The sequence below is a fragment of the Orcinus orca genome, chromosome X (genome assembly GCF_937001465.1).
Source record: "Orcinus orca chromosome X, mOrcOrc1.1, whole genome shotgun sequence".
NCBI lineage: Eukaryota > Metazoa > Chordata > Mammalia > Artiodactyla > Delphinidae > Orcinus > Orcinus orca.
In genome coordinates this window covers 18,728,666-18,746,384 of record NC_064580.1, presented here as the reverse complement: position 1 = coordinate 18,746,384, position 17,719 = coordinate 18,728,666, and the positions used below count along the sequence as shown (strand labels likewise).

Here is a 17,719-nt window from a genome sequence, read left to right as displayed (position 1 = left end):
GTAATTTGGGGTACATGATAGGAGTCTTACCCACGAGAGCATTGAGGGACTGGGCAATGGTTTGAGCAGCTTGGCTCTCTCTGTTGGCTTGTATGTAGAGGAACAAGGGGAAACCCATGGAATTTGGACCCTGAAGACTTAGATTTGGGTTTTGACTTGGACATTTGTTAGGCACGTGAGTTTACCTTTTTCAGGATGATTTGTCATTTATAAAATGGAGATAAATAAAAACAACATCTGCTTCACAAAGTGGTAAGGATTAAATGAGATTCTGTGTGTGAAAGCACATTTTCCACTATAAAACTCTATATGTATGTGTGTATCTTGTCTACACAACTACCATTCTCTTTCGTCTTCATTGCTAAGAGCATCCTGATTTTATATGAGATATTTGAGCTTAGCTAATCATTTCTACTCCATTCACCCTCCACTACTTATTTATTTTCTTAGCCTCCTTTGCAGCCATGAGACCCAGTTCCAGCCAACGAGATGTAAGGGGAGGTCTGCTGGGGCTTTGGGAGAGTTTCCTCCCTGACAAGAGGAGAGCCACTTTTCCCACCATCACTGCCATTCTGTATTGTTTGGATGCTAGTGAAAGATCCTGATTCTTGGAGCTGTGGAAGCCATTTTGAGAACATGAGGTAAGAAGCATGAGGATGAAAAGCTGACTTGTAGAGAGTGGCAGAGTAGAAGAACTGGAAGTTGCCTGGGTCTTTTTGACTTCATAAAATTTCTGAACCAATCTGGAACTACCTCACTTCAGGTTTCTAGGTTTGTGAGATGGTTAAATGACTTTATTGATTGAGCCACTGCTAGTCAGGTATTCTGTTACTTGCAGCTAAAATGCATCCTACCTGATACCATGTGCATAGTGCTTATGTGGGAGCGTGCATGTGAGTGTGCTTCCTTGAGGACTTTGGTGTAACAGGTGAGAACACTAAATATGGGAGTCAAAAAGCTGGGATAACTGGCTCTGAATTAACACTCTGAGCCTCGACTTACTGATCTATACAATGGGAATAATACCACTTAACCCACAGTGTAGTTGGGAGGGCTAAATGAAATATATAATAACTACAAATGAAAATGCTTTGCAACTCCACAAGGGCTATATAGACCTAAGGTGTTCTTAGATATCCTCCTGCTGCTTGACTGCCGTGGAAGAGGGATGAAGGCATGCAGGTAGAAATGACTTAAGTGAATTTGGTTTTTGTCAACAACCCCCAATGCTGCCCCTCTTTCATGATCTCCAGTGAAATATTCCCAAAGGTCTCAAGCTGTCCCCTCAATGCCCAGTACTGTCTAGTTCTCCATTTCTCATATTTAAAGATGCTTTCTTATTCCTTCTTCTCCCATTTCAGTTTCCCCAATAAGACATGGACTCATCTTGTGCCTGTCACCTCAGGCCCAGTTAATTGTTGCCCACCAATGCAGTTATGTGTTGGTGTGTGCCCGGGGCTTTCTCTGTTATACAAGGCCTTAAACTGATGGGGTGACAAGAGTAGATCACGGAAAAGCACTTGGCTTCTTAGTGCTTTTTGGGGACCTCAGTTGGGAGGGCTGTTCAGGTCACAACTATTCCCCTCTCTGGGAAGGACCTCCTCCATAGGTGTGCACCCCAATGGCCTCCTGTATGCTAGGTGACCTGGCCAGGAGTTTGGTGATTGACTCAGGATGGGGCAATCAGAACCCTGGGATTTTAAAAACCGGAGTGGGAGAAATAGATTTGGCACTCTCTAGTGAGGTCTGAGTTCTTGGTTCTGGTTAGTTCTGAGGCCCACCTGCACCCCATGCCTTTCCTGCCACACTATGAAGCTTTCCCAGTGAACCCCCTTGTCTTGGTTTGGGTTGCATCAAATCCAGACACGGAGACAAGGACTTGATCTTGTTTGATTGGTGGTGTATTTGGGTGATGATCCCAGAGAACGTAAGTGAGGGAGTGGGGAAGTGAGAGAGAGAAAGGAAAAAACCAATAAGGGTGTAATAATGAGCAAGTCGTTTCCTGCTGTGGGCAACTGAAGCTCAGTCCTGCTGGGGACCTCTGGAAACTGGACCATATCTCACAGTCATTCCACCAGAGGATGGGGAGGTGGGGCGTTTATCACCGACTTCCATCCCTACTGGCTGAGATTTGTCCCTAGGGGTGTCTGCTCCCTGGCACTTCTGGGTCATGCCTGCAGCACACCCAGGCAGCCTGCCTTGGAGATGGAGAGAGCCCCAATGTGGAGAAGCAGAGAGATTCAGGTTTTTGAGGTGAGAAGCTGACAGTGTCCTGCGGACTGTCTATAGCTGCAGAACTCAGGTGGGCAGAGCAATATTGAGAAAGACATCAACAGTGTCTGCCACACCTCCTCAGGGCTTAAACTAGTTCACTTTGTGTTTCTGTCACTTATGGCTACAGAAGTCCCGATTATGAAGCTCGCCTCAGTTCTTCCCACAGAGGCAGCTACGTCCACGTTGGGCCAGCCTTGTGTACAAGGCACTGCCGCCAGGAGCACTTTCCTTAACATATGCCACACCAGTAGCTACTGAGGGGTCAGTGGGGGCAAAAGGACTGTGGCAAAATGTATGGGCTGGCTGCAGGGCCAGGGGTCAAAAATGGCTCGTTGTTGTCTGGTGAAGGGCTCTGAACACAGAGGAGCAGCCAAACTCTGGGGAAATATTAAGGTGCCTACCCTAATCTCTTCCCCAGTGTGTAAAGAACTCACTTTTGCTGCCATATGATCTCAAAGTACAATGTCTAAACTGAATTTTGAAGACACAATTCTTTTAAACAGCACATGAACAGAACTTAATGGTGAACCCCAAACTGAGATGATGCACAATTATCTGCTGACCTCCTAAGTTACTGGAAAGTTGGTTTTCTCTTTACTGACCTGAAATCAAGTGTTCGGAATGCATTCAGTTGCAGGGAACTCACATCTGACTTTAAGGGCTCATACAGATCGGAGCTTCTTTGCCTCACATAACGAGAGGACTGGTTGCTGGTGATGGGTCAGCAGCTGACCGTGCTGTGAGGGACTCAGTCATCCCTCACTTTCATCCACTGGATGAATTATAAGTGAGTCCACTCTGTTTAGTCCTTCTACTGAAGGGGAGTTCTATGCAAAGGTAGTTTTAGAGGCTAGAGAAGTAAAAAAAAAAAAAAATTAAAAGTAGTGTTAAAAATAATGAGCATGTGCTTTAGGATTTGGCAGTGTTCTCTTTAAAAAGTGTTTTGCCTCATACCTGGTCCTGGCCCTTGTCATACTTAAGATAGATATTTTCTCTTTTGTTTTGTTCTGTTGCCTCATGTGCTGTAGGGCCAAAGTCATTGCCACGAGTAGGGGCGGTATAGAGCAGAGAGAGTAAGGACTCTGGGCCCTGGAACCACACGAGTCAGTTGATCTGTGACCATTTTTGACCAACGAAAAGGATGATATCTGGTAGTTCATCATAATCTGACTGAGTGTTGATTATGAAATAACTTTCTCAGCTCCTCAGTGACCAAGCAAGGACTCAAACACTGTTTGTGGTGCCGTGCCGCCTCTCTCCAATTTTTTTTGAACACTTTGGGTCTTCTCACCTCTGGGTAATAAAGCTAAAGATAGAAACTTTTCCTACTTTTCAAACTTTCCTGTGCCCCCTCAGAAGTTGTGAGAAAACACAACCAGCATCTTCTGGAAGATTAGGAAGGCAGTAAGATTCCGGAGCCACCTTCCGGCTGACATTTGAGCCCTCCTTTCAGCACGGTCAAGCCTTTTGGAGGCAGCGTATGGCTTGTATCAAACTCTATATTTAGGAAGAACAACTGTGAGCTATGACAGGAATTCTCTTTAACACTTATCCTTAAACCGAGTTCCCCTCCAGCCCCGAGCCAGGAGCAGCTCTCAATACCGGGTGAGGCACAGAGCACTTGAGCTATTTCAGCCACATGAAAAGCATCGGAACTGAGATCGCAGCTCAGAGGACACCGGGCGTCCCTTCCACTCACTGAGAAGCCTTGTATTCTTGCACCTGGCTGCCTGGAACTTTCCTCAGGCAGGAAACAAGTACATAAAGCAGGTAAGCAGGAGGACCCAGCTCAGGCAACTGGGCTTTCTGAAGGAAACTTCCTTGCTACCTAACTTGAAGTGGCTACTTATAACTTTGTAGGCTTGTAACCAGTGGGTGTAGCTTCCTTGTAAATTCACTGTTCATTGGTGATGTTGCTGCTTCTGTTTTATAAATTGTTGGGGGGCGGGGAGGTTGAAAGGATATCGAACTAAAAGTAGTTTTCATTGATAGGGACATTAAGAAAATTTCCATGGTCCAGATATGATGACTGTGACCCTGAACATGAGATCATTTTGATTCTTATGGCCAGGATTACAGTCAGTCAGCTGCAGACTGATTCGGGCTGTAAGCCTAGAAATAATCAGGAGAATTTGGGTCAGAGAAAAGCTATAATGCTAGCTCTTTGGTTTACCTAAATGCAAATTATTGCCAGAGCTGTTAACACAGTACAAGTTTAAAACGCTTTTCTCCTCTCCCTAAGCACCAGGCTTGGCCTCAGTGATAAAGTTCTATCAACCTATAAATCCATTAATACTCCAGACCCATCTTTTTGAAAGCCTCACTTCAATCGCAGTGTTCCCCATACCCAGCAGAGTAGAGGGCAGCAGCCCTGTCTCTCCCTATGTGGGCACCAGATTATGATACGTGGCAATGCTGAGTGTCTCTTCCCTCTCGGCATATCTCAGGCAGAGTTGAATAAAGACTTAGTTCGGACAGCTGAACATCTTTCTACACCCTTCTTGGGAATTACTTTTAGCAGCAGACAGAAGATAATTCCCTGTGAGACTGAGCTGTAGCCACTTAATTGACCTTTAAAAAGAACAAACGAAGCCCCCTCTCTCCATATATTGATTTATTTTCCTCTGAATCCCTGCTTATTAAATTAGTGATATTAATGTTGACAAATTTTTAGTAAGTGAAAGAGTCTTACTTAGAAGTCAGATATTAGATGCTGTCCAATCAAATACCAGCAGAGGTATATTGTACATGACTCAGCATATGGACCATTAAAGATCCCCACTGACTTGCAGAACTGCCAGGAAAGCTCAACTGTGCTAAGCCGGCAAGCATTTCCATTGTAGTATAGGCTTTGTAAAAGTCAATGGTAAAACTTTCCATGTTCTCAAATTGTAGCCAGAACCAGGAGACACAGTAATAGAGTGCTTTAAAGAGTACCTCTTTGGATGAAAAGCTGTGGCCCCGGTGTGAGTGGAGTTGTGCATCTAAGGCATAGCTTTCTTTTTTGGTCCTGGGATGAGGCATGCAGATACAGAAGGAAGGTGCATTCTACACCCTGCATCCTTAATGGAGGCGAACGCAGGGCCAGGGAAAGAGCCAGGGAACACTGTCTATTTTTATTCATCAGTGTGCTTTGCCCTGATTTCTCTGAGAATAATGAGGACAGCGGGAACGGCTGCAGAAATGATTTACACAAACGTTATCTAGCCCGTTTGCAAGGAATGAGAGCTGGGATCTGACCAACTTTCTAGAGGTGTCTGTCTCGCAGACTGACGTATATGTTAAGAAGGAATTTGTATGCAAATGAGATTATACCAATGCTATACAAGGCCCAAGGAATATCCATCCGCTAGGCTGAGAGGTCCACAAAATACAAAGCAATCCAGGACTTTAGCGAAAAAACAAAATCAGCCTAATTTAAAAAAAAGTCAATGCGGTATAAATAACACAATCATTCACTGCCTGATTTTTTCCCACATTTCAACTTGCTATTGTAATAACATAAAGAAATTCCTAATCCCCACATTTCAAATTGACATACAATAAATTTTTTAAAGTTCCCAAGTGATATTAGTTAAACTTTAATTGTACACGTACAGAGAATGCTATATGATGAGATATTTAAAGTCCTGTGAGAATTATTGCTTTGCATGTCTTCTAATAGCTTTTGAGGAATAGAAACATTAAAAATTAAACTACCAAGCTTTTCCTTTTGAAATTGAGCTGTGTGTCCTAGATCCAAAAATTAAAAATCCTTCATTGACTTTTTGACACTGCAGGAAAGACAGCAACCTATCTGAAACATATCATAGAGAAAAAATGGATTCCTAATTGTTCAACTTGTTATTGCTTTTTAACTTTTTAACCATATAAAAAAATAAATTTATTTATTTTTTTATAAATTTATTTATTTTTGGCTGCTTTGGGTCTTCGTTGCTGTGCTCGGGCTTTCACTAGTTGTGGTGAGCGGGGGCTACTCTTCGTTGCGGTGCACAGGCTTCTCTTGTTGCCGAGCACGGGCTCCAGGTGCCTGGGCTTCAGTAGTTGTGGCACTCGGGCTCAGTAGTTGTGGCTCATGGGCTCTAGAGCGCAGGCTCAGTAGTTGTGGCGCACGGGCTTAGTTGCTCTGCGGCATGTGGGATCTTCCCGGACCAGGGCTTGAACCCGTGTCCCCTGCATTGGCAGGCGGATTCTTAAGCACTGCGCCACCAGGGAAGTCCCTATTTTTTTAACCATATTGAAAATAATTCTACCTAGACCCTTATGCATGAAGGCTGTATCTGTATATTACCAAAACATTCAGGTGAAACTGTAAAAAAAAAAAAATCCCATTGTTTTCATGTATGTGACTCCAAGGACTATATAGTTGAGTATACTAATTTCAGAGATTTAAAAAAATTATGTAATTGTTTAACTTTGTATAATAGAGCCTAAGACTTTGAAGACCTCAGAAAGAAAAAAAAGCAAGTTTTTCAGAGTTCTCAGATCGTAAATTTTATCTCTAAAGTGTGTGGGGCATCACTACAGCAGTTTTTACTCTGTACTTAGAGCTGTAGACCAGTATAGAACTAAAAAGTCTCCAGCTAAGGGCAATGGCAATAAAACAATACATATTTGCACCATGCTTTACAGTTTTCAAGGCATTTTCAGGAACCTTATATCATTTTGATTCGTACTACAACCTGTGAAGTAGGTGAAATTTAAGGAAGAGGAAATGGGCCTAGAGATGTTGACTGACGTAGTCCAGAGGACACCGGACGTGCAACAAATGCCAACACGGCTCTCGGTGTTCACTGACTCACCAGTGAGCCCACACACTTACACCAGTCAACTGAGGAAACTCTAGTCAACCCAGTTTATCATTTGGGTTTAAAAAGCAGCGTGTTTTTAATTCACTGAATTTCAAACTTTTTCACTCCGTCCTGTCGACATTTAATAGACCTAGCTATAACATCACTTGTACAGAGCTGGGCTGTTCCCTGCTCCCTGAGCCCCAGTAAACCTCGGCCACTAGTCCCTGGGCTCTAAGTCAGGTCTCACGAACTGAAAGAAAGCAAAGGTCCTTTGGGAAGGAAGCACTGCTACCTCTTAGGGATCTGACATGGTCACATAAGTCCTATTTGCCTTCTGAGACTGATTCGTTAAAAGAAAAGAAGACAGAGGCGAGGCTTGCCTGCCAGCTGCCTGGTTGCCTGGTTTACAGAGCCCAGGCTCTGGACGCACAGAGCAGGGAGACGCGGCCCATGTCCCCCAGGTCTCTGTGCAGAACAGACACGAGCACAGCGAGCAGGGAGCATCGCAATAGTAAGAATGCGATACAGGCCATTTCTCTTTGGGTGTTTGACAGAGGCGAGGCGGTCCCGATGGACTGACGTGCAGCCCTGGCAACAACTCGGTTCAGATCAAAAGTTCAGTTTCAAGCAGAAAGCTTCTGAGGCCCCAAACAAAGGTGTTTTATTCCCACAACCTCTTTGCTTTGCTGTTCTTGGCAGGGGGGCAAGAGGGCAGGGAAGGAGATGATAGCGCCTTTCAAGTTTCTGATTGCCTATCATGAGCATCAGGGGAGAGGCATCTCAGCATTTCTCCTCCTGAATGATTTATCCAGCGCTCTAGTGTTCCCTCTCCCTGAGGCATTAGGAAGGAGAGTCTCTAAGTAACCGGAAACTGAGACTGAAAGAATATATGGCCAGTGAAAGGGGTGACTGCCCAGTTGAATCATGAGTTAAATTCAAATTTATCACGATTGAGAATCTGAATGCCGCCACCTCTAACAGTTTCTTACCTGTTTTTTTAGGGATAAGACCTTGTCGATATGTCGAAACAGCCAGTTTCCAATGTCAGAGCCATCCAGGTAAGTAGACATATTTGTGTTTTAACATCAGCAACTTCCAGTCTGTTTGCTTAATAAATCAGACTTTTTGTGACTGTTCACCCCAACTGATGATTCACTTCAAAAAGAAAAGAAAGACTCGTGTAAGGTACAATTAAGGAAGGATATAAGGCTGGTAATGTATAACTGAGAAGGGAGAAGCTATTTTTGTAAGGGAGTCAAAGTTTATAAATGAGAATTAAATGGTCTTCTACAAAAATGCAGTGTGTATGTTTTTTGATATGCTTTTTGATGTGTAAGTTTTTGATATGCTCATCGATGGGAATTTAACAATTCAATTTCCATTTTTATATCCAATTGAGTTTGTTGACTCATCTGTTTAGAATACATCTTTCTTTAAATAACATCCTTTTCTTGTCAAGTGTTCTTCCCAAGGCTTGGGTATTTATCTTTTAAGGTCCGTATGCTATTATGTCTCCTCATGCCCTCTCAACAAACAAATTCTTTGGTTGTTTCATCTGACTTAAGTGTTACCCACAATAAGGGGAGGGGGAAGCAGGCATTTTGGAACACAAATACAATTATGGAGAAAATTTTAGTATTTGTTTTGACTCAGTACTAAATTTGTTATTTCTCTTAAGAGCTTGGTGTTTAACTCTCAAGTGGCTCCCATACTGAGACGGTGGGCACAATGCTTTATCGTAAAATTCCATCTTTCCTTTCCATCAAGATGGAGCCTTTTGTACTTTCTCTAAAGGAACTTTAAAACTTTTTTTCCCTGGGCTTTCCTGAATACTGCACAGCATATGGTAGTTTCTGAATACTTGGGGTCTGATGCACCATCATACATACACCTACTCATAAACGACTGTATTTTGAAGGGACATGCATGTGGTTAGATTGTGGTGTGAGGAATCCTAGCACACACCGGTGGTGGAAGTGGGTGGAGGGACGTATCTTTACCCGTCATGACTAATGCATAGCCTCAAATGGATGGGGTTCTTAACTGGTAAGATATATAACAACCTCTGGAAACCTGTCACAGAACAAACCACCAAGGAAGGGCCTATTGGCAAGGATTCAACTCTGCATTGCCATGTTTGGCCCTCTGGTGTCCACCTAGTGAGTTTCTGATGTACGTACCCTGACATTGGTAGTAGAATTCATTTTGCCTCCCAGGCCTGTGAGCATCCTTGAGCCTTTGAACCTTCTCTTTTACCCAGTGTGTATAGCTGTTAGTGGCATGGGCTGTGAAGCCAGATTAGTGGAGTTTGAATCCTTAATCCATTTTGTACTGGTGTGGGATCACGGGGAAAACTACTTTACCTACTTTACTTCTCTGCCTCTGTTTCCACATCTGTAAAATGGGGACAGTACTCACCTCCTAGGGCTACACGTATAAGATGCTTAAAACAGCACAGTAAGCCCTCATTAAGGGTCACATTGTTACTATAATACTTATCATTCCGGAATGCTCTGTGTTAAAGTGACAAAAAATAATACCATTTAATCACTGCATTTGAAGCTGTCAAAGTGCTAAACATAAAATTTCCTTTCTATTTTGCAGGACACAAAAACATAGTCTCTCAGGCTGCCTTTTATTCTCTTCCTTTTATAGCTGAAAGTGTGTTAATTTTTCTTCCTTAGTGCTTCCTGGCCTCCCTCAAATCTACACTGAAAATTCACCCGTATTTTACCTATTAATTTTGACCTTGATATATTTTTAGGTCTGTAATATTTAAAAAGCTGCTATTGACTGTTCTCAATAGCTGTTATTATACTGCATTTTAAAAAAAATCCATCTACTCTACCAACAAAGGCAGTGCTTCCTTATGGATGTGGTATTGCCTCTCTCAATACATTTTATGCCAGACAGAAAGCCTAACTTAATGCACCTTCAAATGAAATACTATTTCTTGTGGCTAAATAGGATCTGCACTATCTGATATTTTCCTATCATTTCTGCATTAAATGTAGGGTCTATTAAATAAAATATGAAAATGGTTACTCTATACAAAATGCTTTGTAGTAGGAACATTACCTAGGCTATGGTCTTGTGTGGAACAAATAGAAACCCCAGCTGATGAAGGAGTGCCCTTGTTGTATAAGTACTAAAGATCTTAAATGTTCCATTCAACACACTCTAGTCACTTCTTTTTATTAGGATCTCATTTCCAATTCAGTTCAACTGTCACATTCTGGGTGCATACTTTGTTCCAGGCACCATACTAAGTGTTGGCTATGCAAAGATGAACTGAAACCTGATCCTTGAGTTTGAGGAGCTCATGGTCTCCAGGACTCACTAGCTATGCGACTTTGGGCAAGTTGTTTTATCCTCTTTGTGTCTCAGTTTCCTCATCTGTCAAGTGGGGAATTAATAACGTGAGCTCATAGGGTTCCTGCGAGGGTTAAATGAATCAATACTTGTAAGTGCTTAGGCTAGTTCCTGGCTCATTGTAATTGCTCAGTAAATATTAGCCATTATCATCAATCATCATCATCGTAATCATGTAGTTCAACAGTTCCCAAAGTGCGTCTCCTGGAATAGCAGTTTTATGGGATGTTGTTAGTTAAAGGGTTCCATGCTAAAGTGTTTGGGAACACAACATTAAGCAAAGTTGAATGGGATCTTTACTGCAGGATTTCTCAGAGTCCATAACTTGCTAATGGCTTCATATATTTCCAAGAAGGCAGTGATGTATACAATGTTTTCTAAACATATTGGACCTTTTAAATGAGTATCTTGTAGGATAGTATTTTGCAGTGCAAACTTCTAGAAGTAATGACTTAGATCTCTATTTTGTTTGGATTGAGCAAACTTAAGCCTCTGTCAACCATATTTCTAACAGTCAGGCATAGGTAGTTGAATTACTGCACTTATGTACACCAGACAACATGGAGCCAAATGGTTATAAATCTCTACCTGGCCACTCACTAACTCTGTGACCTTAGTTCACCCTTAGTTTACCCTTCTGTAAAATGTGGACATTCATACTACTTAACAGGATTGTTATAATGAATACACAAAATAATGTATGGCAAGTGCCTAGTTTATAGCACACAAAGTCCTTAAGAGATGGCTCTTCTAATTATCCAAGTAAGTAATGCATGGAATGTCCTTGTTTTCTCTTCAGCTGCTTCCATCTCCTCCCTGCCCCAGAATAAGCGGGAGGCCAGAATCAGACCCACCCTCAGAGGAGATGGACAGTTGTCTTTCACATCCACACTGAAGAAGAGATGGCCTTTGAATTGTAAGGGGATTCTAGCTAAGTCTGCATTACTTTTCAGTTGTATTAGTGAAATCTCATTTATCGCAGGGACATAAAAACATCGTGAAGGAGTCAGCTGATTCTTCCATAGTCTGCAGAAGGCCTTTGTCTCCTAAGCAGCTGATAAGGCTCTAGACCAGACGTTGGCCCACCTTTTCTGTAAAGGACCAGATAGTAATCAATACTTTAACATTTACAGATCACTGGGCCTCTGCTGCACTATTCAGCTCTACTGTTACAGCACAAAAGCAGCCATAGGCAATACATACATGAATGGGTGTGGCTGTGTGCCAATGAAAGTTTATTTACAAAAACAGGTGGCAGGTTGGATGTGGCCCATGGGCCGTAGTTTGCTGACCCCAGTTCTGTGCTCTGTAGGCTGCTTGTTAAACCCCACTGTTGATGGGAATGGAGTTGCAACCAAGGTAACATCAGCACACTAGGCACAGTGGGTCTGATCCTTTCAGATGAAAGAATTTGACATGACAGGTGGTGGGGAAAGCTAGAGCTGCCGGGAAATCTAATCCCATCAGCGATCTGTTTGGTAAGTCTAATGAGACCAAGTGACACTGACCACTGGCAGCACCTGCCTGTCCTTCCCCTTCTTCCTGAACACACCCCCTTTGGCAACTGCCATGGGCCTCCCCAGGGCCTCAGCCCACCCAGAGCCAATGTCCTCTGAGTCGTCACTGGCCCTTTCTCTTCACCATTGATCAAAGTAAGCTGAGTGTTATTTGTCCTTTCACGTGAGATCTGAGAGTTTCATGGTTGAACGGAAAAGAGTCCTGTGCCCTAGTCATAGCTCTGCTCCGTGACTTCACCCCCGGTCCTCATGAGCTGCAAAGGGCAGGGGGCGGGGATGTTGCATTAAATGACCTGTAAGCTTCTGTCCAGCTTCTAATAGTCCATGAACTTCTTGAGAATAACTTCTAAGGTTTATTATTAGGACGATAATAATAGTCAGTTTCTTCAGGGTTTACTATGTACTTGGCACAGTGCAATGGGATTTCCATGGATTATAATGAAAGGTTTGGAGAAGCAAAAAAACTCACCCAGGATCACACAGCCTGTGAGTAGGAGAGTCAGGAACTGAACCCGAGTTGCCTGATCCCAAAGCCCACGTTTGGAACCATTTTGCAACAGTGACTAGTCTTATTACTTACTATCTCCAGTCTGGCACCGAGAGTGAAGATGGAGGAGTGGGTGTAATCATAACTACCAAGGCTACTTGAAGGACAATTACCATTTTATGGATGCTGGGTCCTCCCTTTTAAAGCCCTCAACCGACATTCAGAAACGGTGCCAGCATTTCAGCAGAAGCAGCTAATAGCTTACCCTGATTAAAGTCATCTTAAATGTAGGTTGGCTAGGAGTGAAAAGTACAAAGTAAAGTGACTCAGTAACAAACATGGTCTTGAAATACAAATGACCATGGCCACTGAATCCCACCTCTCTGCTTAATTGACTTAATCAAGCTGCTCGTGAAACTAAAACTAACTCCTTTATCATACATTTTAGAGGAATGATTATATGAGCCTTGCATCATTAGTTAGTGTATGGCTTCCTACTATGGGAAGTTTCCACTGTCACCCAATCCATGTGTAGAACAGAATATCTTGATGCCCTGAGTTTTAGTACTTCTTTCCCTTCCCCACCCGTTACCATTGCTCTTCCACTCTCCATTGCTCAGGGCATAAGGGCTCCGTGGAAGAAAAGAGCCCGACAAAAATATTTACAGACAGGTGTTAGGGACTCTAATTCCATCTCGGACTTCCAGTTTATAAAAGGTTTCAGGTATGTGACAATCCTTTGTACAAAGGAACAGACTAAAACCACCCATGGCTGGTCAGTTAATCAAATATATTTATTAAAGCAAATAATAGGGGCTTCCCTGGTGGCGCAGTGGTTGAGAGTCCGCCTGCCGATGCAGGGGACACGGGTTCGTGCCCCGGTCCGGGAAGATCCCACATGCCGCGGAGCAGCTGGGCCCGTGAGCCATGGCCGCTGAGCCTGTGCTCCACAACGGGAGAGGCCGCAACAGTGAGAGGCTCGCGTACCGCAAAAAAATAAAAAAGCTAATAATAATAATGATGATACATACCTTCCTTTACTATTGCATTTAAATGCGAAAGATAAAATATGAACTTTCATTTGTCACATGTTTTTCCTTTGACCTTGGATCTACTGTTTCTTTCTTAGGTAAACCACTATAACACAGTGTTTATGATTTCCACTGCTGGTTTCTTTGAAGTGTAGCCAGAACTTGAAATGTAATAGTTTGACTCTAGAGCTACCTCCAGCTGGTGATCTTTGCTGCTCTGCCAGGGCTCCATATTGGTGACATACACTGACTAAGGGATGTCATTTTTTGAGGCTGACATTCACAAGTACTTCAGAAATATAACCTGCCTTCAACCGATTGTAGACATTCTCTTAATAGCTGTACGATACATTATTGAAATCTACTTTCCCCTGGATGACAAGACTACAGTTGAGTCACTCAGAAAATTATTGAAGAGAACAAAAAGTGTTGAGAACAGAGGGGAAAAAAAACACAACAACCTTTCAGTATGAAACATCATGGGTGAAAAACTGGCTGAGTGGGAGTTTCTCAAAATTGTATTGAGTGGGAAAGTTCTGTGTGTTCTGAATCTATTTCACATTTCAAGAATCCCTAAAGACAAAGAAGTCATGCATTCTAGCGATACAGAGCTTTATTTTAAAATGGGTTGGATATATTTTAGTTGGTGTGTGTATGTATGTGTGTGTGTGTGTGTGTGTGTGTGTGTCTGTCTGTCTGTCTTCCTAATCTAGGCTAATATATCAAATAAGAAATCTTTTAAAATTAGCTATTGGGAAAACACCCCTGTTTCTGAGAGTCTTCTGTGAAGATGCTAGAAATCTCAAAATGTCATATCCTGCTCCATTCAGAGAAGGACTAGGACTGTAAGAATAGGAGAGCACAGAAAGAAATATTGTAAAATGCAACCCTATAGGGGCTCCTCTTCCAGCGGCTGGGAGAAAGCCATGGGGGAGGCTATAGATTCTGGCAGGTGCTGTTGGAGACCTTGGAAAACTAAAGATAGAACCCGTGGGGAGTCATCTGAAACAAATATGCAATGGCAGGAAACTCCAAAAGCCTGAGCGCTAAAAGGAGAGACTGAGTGGGGACGAAAAGGGAGGGGGAGATAAGAGAACAAGGGCTCTGGAAAGCAAAGTGGAGTGGGATTGTCAGTATCCAGTGGCTAGCAGCTACAGAATCCAGCCCACTGGGGAAAGATGCCATTGCACTGTAAGTCACACAGGAGTGGCTGTGGAGGGAATACTGTTTCCAGAATTCTCGGGCTCAAAGCCTGGAGCCAAGCAAGAGAACAATACAAATAATTAAGGGACTAGTGGAATTAACTTACAGGGAATTCTTTCGGCTTTTCTTCACCTGGTGAGATCAAGTGTAGTATTCATTTCACATCAGATAGGTCTATTATCAGGGAACTGTATCCTGTTCTGGCAAAAGATGATCTAGTAGATTTTTTCCATTCCAACTTTGAGGATGTAACAAAGTATGTATAGCTTGGGAAAGTGATGCACTGGGTCTGCTACATCAGGGGCATATTTAGAAATATCTAAGATTAATAAATCTCAAGGAGGGAATAAAAGCAAGGGAAGGTGTTACAAAAGGAAAAAACAAAAGCCTGCTTCCTTTACACTTACACAGAATCTATATAGAGAAGGAAGTCCAACCTCATATCAACTCCAGGTCATTGATTTCTGTTTGTTTATTCTTTCATAAAAACGTAGCTCATATTCCAAACCCATTTTGAGTAGTGAATACCATGTTCAATTTGCAGATGGAAAAATCGAGTCATTGAGAAAGTATTTTGTTTGTGTTCAAACAGCAAGTCAGTGAAAAAGACAAGAATATGACACCAATCCTCTGGCTGATGGAACAAAAACAGAGAGCTATAGGTCTACACATTTCTATGAAATTCAAATTACAAGGAATTTTTCTTATGGTTCTAATTTAGCCTATAATTTGTCACTCAAATATCACCGCCCTACAATTATATTAATGAATCGTCTCTAATCAGTTACAAAGCAATCCTCTGACACTCCCTTAGGTGTACATTAATGATTGGATACTTGACACGTTCACAGGCTGCTCTGGATCCTGTCAATATTTGCTGTCAAAAAAACCATTTAGGGCTTCCCTGGTGGCGCCGTGGTTGATAGTCCGCCTGCCGAGGCAGGGGACACGGGTTTGTGCCCCCGTCCGGGAGGATTCCACATGCCGCGGAGCGGCTGGGCCCGTGAGCCATGGCCGCTGAGCCTGCGCGTCCGGAGCCTGTGCTCCGCAACGGGAGAGGCCACAACAGTGAGAGGCCCGCGTATCGCAAAAAAAACCCCCAAAAACAAAAACAAAAAAACCACAAAAAAACCCATTTAGGTTCTGGGTTTCTTGAGTCATGCCTTAAAGATGAAAAAGCATCAGGCCAGTGAGTTAACGGCTCACTTTTCAAATGTGGCTTTTTTTTTTTAATTTTTTGTGGTAAGCGGGCCTCTCACTGTTGTGGCCTCTCCCGTTGCGGAGCACAGGCTCCGGAAGCGCAGGCTCAGCGGCCATGGCTCACAGGCCCAGCTGCTCCGCGGCATGTGGTATCCTCCCGGACCGGGGCACGAACCCGTGTCCCCTGCATTGGCAGGCGGACTCTCAACCACTGCGCCACCAGGGAAGCCCTCAAATGTGGCTTTTTTTGATGCCTATTCTAGAATTATCCATTTGGCGTGCCCCTTTTCCAAGGCCATTCTCAAGGTGTAAGTTTGTGTGGCCTTGAGCAAATCACCTAACCTCTTTGAGGCTCAGTTTCTTTATGAGTAAAATGAAGATGATAGTCTGCACCTCAGAAGTTTGTTGTGAGGATGAAGGTGTTATGACAACCTAGCTGAATCTTGCTTGGGGGTTTTAGGGTGGATAAGGGTGGTTTGTGGTGACCGTGGGGAGGGGTAGTTACTGTTCCACAACCTCATCACCAGGTTAAGATGAAAGTTAGTCCCAACCCAACTCTGCCACTTTGTTAAACACGCATTTGTTAGCAAACAAGCAGAAACCATCCATACAGTCTGTCTGTGAGCCTGATGAAGCCTCAGCTCTTGTCCCTTTAAATGCTCTGAGTGACTGCCAGTTTGCATAAAAGGTTCATGGGAGGCAGGTGGGGATTCTGTTGCCCCTAGTTGGCAGCAGTCCGCTAGAAATCCTCATTATCAATGACTGGAGACAGGCCCACTTAGGGACCACCCCTCTGAGCTCTGTCTCTAAAGATGCAAGCTATAGGCATCAGATTCTTACACTCTGTTCAGCAGGGTGGGAATTGTCTCTAAAATATTTTAACCACTCTACATATCTTAACCTCCTCCAACTTCATCAAGACAAGCCATTTCTAATAGTCATTCCATTATTTCACTGATTTTTTGCCATTTATGCAAACATTAAAGCCTCGGTTATTGGTGGAGATAAACCTAACAGAAAACACTTGGAGCAGCAATCTGGGGAACGTGGTCTTAGTGATATTTTACCACCTAACCACCCCAGGAGGATGAACTCCCAATGAGAGCAATAGTGTTCCCTACAGTTGTAGTTAAACCAACCTGTGCGTATAAAATATCACACTGTCTATGCTAAAGTAGTTTAAAGTAAATTACAGACATCTTAACAGTGGGCAGAGTGAACATTTTAAATGCACATCAATACTCATTCACTTAGGGGTGATCTCTTTCAATGGTTGTCAGATTTGGGCCCCCAAGTTCCTTGGAAGTGCTCACGGTCTGGGGCTTGGGGGAAGCAGATGGGGTCTGGGCTCCCTATAACCTTGGCCAGAGCAGCTCCACCTCCACCTAGTTTGCATTTTACATATTCTCACAACACTTTACTGAAAAGAAGGGTTCCATGGCCGAGAAGGGTTCCATTAGTGAAGCCTAACATTCACATTAAACAAGTGGGGAAGACAAGACCCAGAGCAGCTGTCACTCTTTCAAGTACAGAGAATCTATAGCCACTCCTAGCATTGGGCTCTTTTCACTACCATAGCCACCCAGGTACCATGGAGAGGCTACAAGCATTCCTAAAATCAATCTCTGAGCAAGAAAAGGTGGTATTTCCATAGCATGTGCTTTACTGAATACACCATCCTGGATGATTTTTACATGTTCCATTACTGAAAACTACAACCCACCATAGAGCATACACACTTGATTAAACGGGTTAGTTTAACAATCATATCTTTCAGAAACAATACTTTAACTTGAACTTCCCATTAGGAAGATGCCCTCTGTACATGCTTAATAAATGGGT

At 43.1% G+C, this 17,719-nt stretch overlaps 1 protein-coding gene across 1 annotated transcript in view; it reads left to right on the top strand.

Moving 5' to 3' along the window:
- Nucleotides 1-3,825: 3,825 nt before the first annotated feature.
- The window catches only part of SMPX (small muscle protein X-linked), a 52,468-nt gene continuing 38,574 nt past the window's right edge, over nucleotides 3,826-17,719 (top strand). Inside the window, exons 1-2 of the mRNA XM_004283070.2 lie at nucleotides 3,826-4,044; nucleotides 8,069-8,125. Coding sequence (XP_004283118.1) covers nucleotides 8,087-8,125 — 39 coding nt within the window. The 5' untranslated portion in view covers nucleotides 3,826-4,044; nucleotides 8,069-8,086. The remainder of the gene's footprint in view (nucleotides 4,045-8,068; nucleotides 8,126-17,719) is intronic.